The 2751-nt window shown below is 41.2% G+C and overlaps 1 protein-coding gene across 1 annotated transcript in view; it reads right to left on the bottom strand.

The window, feature by feature from the left end:
• The window catches only part of ZNF614 (zinc finger protein 614), a 13012-nt gene that overhangs the window by 5702 nt on the left and 4559 nt on the right, over positions 1–2751 (bottom strand). The window contains exon 2 of the mRNA XM_006774509.2: positions 2415–2638. Within this exon, the coding sequence (XP_006774572.1) occupies positions 2415–2429 (15 nt within the window). The 5' untranslated portion in view covers positions 2430–2638. The remainder of the gene's footprint in view (positions 1–2414; positions 2639–2751) is intronic.

The following is a 2751-nucleotide window of genomic DNA, read 5'->3' as shown; positions in this document are numbered from 1 at the left end:
AAAAGCTGTTTGAATGTACAAATAACACTGGGAGGAAGAAAATATTCCTACATTACAATAAAACTCCACATCCAGAATTTACAAGACAAGTGTTTTTAATAAGTATTAAAAAATAACAGAGCCCTAGCCTGTTTGGCTCAGTGGATAGAGCATCGGCCTGCAGACTGAAGGGTCCCAGGTTCGATTCTGGTCAAGGGCACATGCCTGGGTTGCAGGCTCAATCCCCAGTGGGGGGCATGCAGAAGGCAGCCAATCAATGATTCTCTCTCATCATTGATGTTTCTATCTCTCCCCCTTCCTCTCTGAAAAAAATAAAAATATATTTTTAAAAAATAAATAAAAAACAGAAATTATACATGGTATGTCTAAAGCCAAATAGACCATTAAAGTTGATTAGGATGATTTTAGGGGGAAAAACTTATAATAAAAAAACATACACACACATATATATACACTAATGGACAGATGAATAGTATATTCAGTACACTGTAGTGACCCAGAATATATAACTGAAGAAATAACAGAAAATGCAGCAGAAGGAGAAGAGAAAACATAAGGAAGAGGTTATTAAATATGAGCATAGCCTAGCTGATGGGTGTCGACCAATGAACTAGGAGGTCATGGTTCAATTCCCAGTCAGGGCACATGCCTGGGTTGCAGGCTGGATCCCCAGTAGGCGGTGTGCAGGAGGCAGCTGGTCAATGATCCTCTCTCATCATTGATGTTTCTATCACTCTCCCCCTCTCCCTTCCTCTCTCTGAAACCAATTTAAAAAAAGAGTATAGCATCAACAAATGTAATGTATGCCTACTTATAGTTTCTAAAAGAGAAGAGTAACATAGAAGCAGTATTCAAACATCTAAAAGCTGAAAATTTTCAGTACTGGTTAAACACTGCTAACCTCAGATTCAACTATCCTAACAAATTCCAGACAAAATGTCTATACCTAGACACATAAGACTGAAACTATACTACAAAAAAGGCAAAGAAAAACTTAAAAAGTATTGAGAGACAAAAGACAGCTTACGTAAAATAGAAACAATAGAAATCAGAAAGAATGGGGTATTATCTTCAAAGTTCTGACTTGTGTATCCAAAAGGCCAGGCACGAAGGCCATTTGGTATTGAACAGTGACTCTTTCATGGAGCATTAGCTCCTCCCAGCCACCATGTGACAGCGCTTTAGAGTATTGCCAATCAGGAGGCTCGCCTACACTGCGGCATCCAGAGCTGTTATTGAGGCTTCATGATAAATGCACGGTTACTGAATTACTGACCTCGTGGCTGGACTCAGTCTCCAGGTCCTTCCCCTTCCTAGAAGTCACACTGATGTCAAATGGCTCAAAGCTACTACCCTCTGATCACCTGGTTGGTTTCTGGCATTGAAACAACCTCTGTCTTGAGTCACCGCATTAACACAAGCGATAAAGTGTGGTCCCAGTGGCCCAGAATGAAGAACTCATATCACACTGGTAATTTAAAGGATTTAGAGCAACTTCCCAGGAATCAGAGACAATGTCAGGCAGATTCCTTATGACCTTCTAGATACTCATACCCCTGTGCAGTCCCCTTCCCTTGAGCATGGGCTGGCTAGTAAATTGTTTCTAAAACGAATTAAACTCATAAGTCAAGGCCCCACTGTACTTGGTTAGGTACCCGTCTGGGAAAAACTTACTTCTGTTTTCCTTTACATGCTAACACAGAACACTTCTGGGGCCAGATGTGTGGGTTTTCCACACCAAGAAATTCTGGCACTAACTGCCGGGAGTTAGTGCAGATGTCACAGGTTAAGGGTTCATTTCCGCACGATTGTCCACACTTCAGACACCAATCTTAAGTAGTGGGTCTCCAGGAAACCCACCTGTCCGATTGACTACAAATCTGAGGTTCCCGTAACCTTCTACTTGGGTTCAATCATTTGCTAGCACAGCTCTCAGAACTCAGAGATAGTGGAGGCAAAGTGACAGCTGATGTGACCCATGGAAGCCACCACGTCACCCATTACGTTCCAATATTAGTCATTTAGTATGACCCCAACAAACAAAATTTTCCTGATCTCACTTTGTCCTAATTTCAAATTTAGAGTCTAAGTTAATTTATCCAGAACCCAATTATCCCAATTTATCCTTTATTTAGTTGATTTTTTAAAAATATATATTTTATTGATTTTTTTACAGAGAGGATGGGGGGAGGGATAGAGAGTTAGAAACATCGAGCTGCCTTCTGCACACCTCCTACTGGGGATGTGCCCACACCAAGGTACATGCCCTTCACTGGAATCGAACCTGAGACCTTTCAGTCTGCAGGCTGATGCTCTACCCATTGAGCCAATCCAGTTAGGGCTTTTTTTTTTTTTTTAATGTCACCACACACCTGTAAGAAAACAAAGGAAAGGTAAAAGAAAGAAACAATTACCTGGGCTCCCATCATTTTCTTCTGTGCTCAGGAAATACTGAGCTCCATGGATTCCATGTATGTTGTGTCCTCTGCATCTGCCGTGAAGTTCTTAGAGGTAGACATGTAGGTATCCAGTTAAAGTTGTCCCCAGAAACGATGGTATCCAAGTCTAAGAACCTCCTTTTTCTTCCTTCATTCCTTTACTTGAGGCTTCTTACTATTGGGGAGCCAGGACCTGTGGGCTGAGGAGCAAATTGACTTTGAGTGAACATTCCTTCTGGGCCCAGATGTTGTCACTGTTACCATATACTTTGCTTAAAGAAAGGACCCCAATATTCTTTAAAAAAAAAAAATA

The sequence above is a fragment of the Myotis davidii genome, unplaced genomic scaffold, assembly GCF_000327345.1.
Source record: "Myotis davidii unplaced genomic scaffold, ASM32734v1 scaffold1388, whole genome shotgun sequence".
NCBI lineage: Eukaryota > Metazoa > Chordata > Mammalia > Chiroptera > Vespertilionidae > Myotis > Myotis davidii.
Note: the sequence above shows the minus strand (reverse complement) of the source record. Positions and strands in the feature narration are given on the sequence as shown.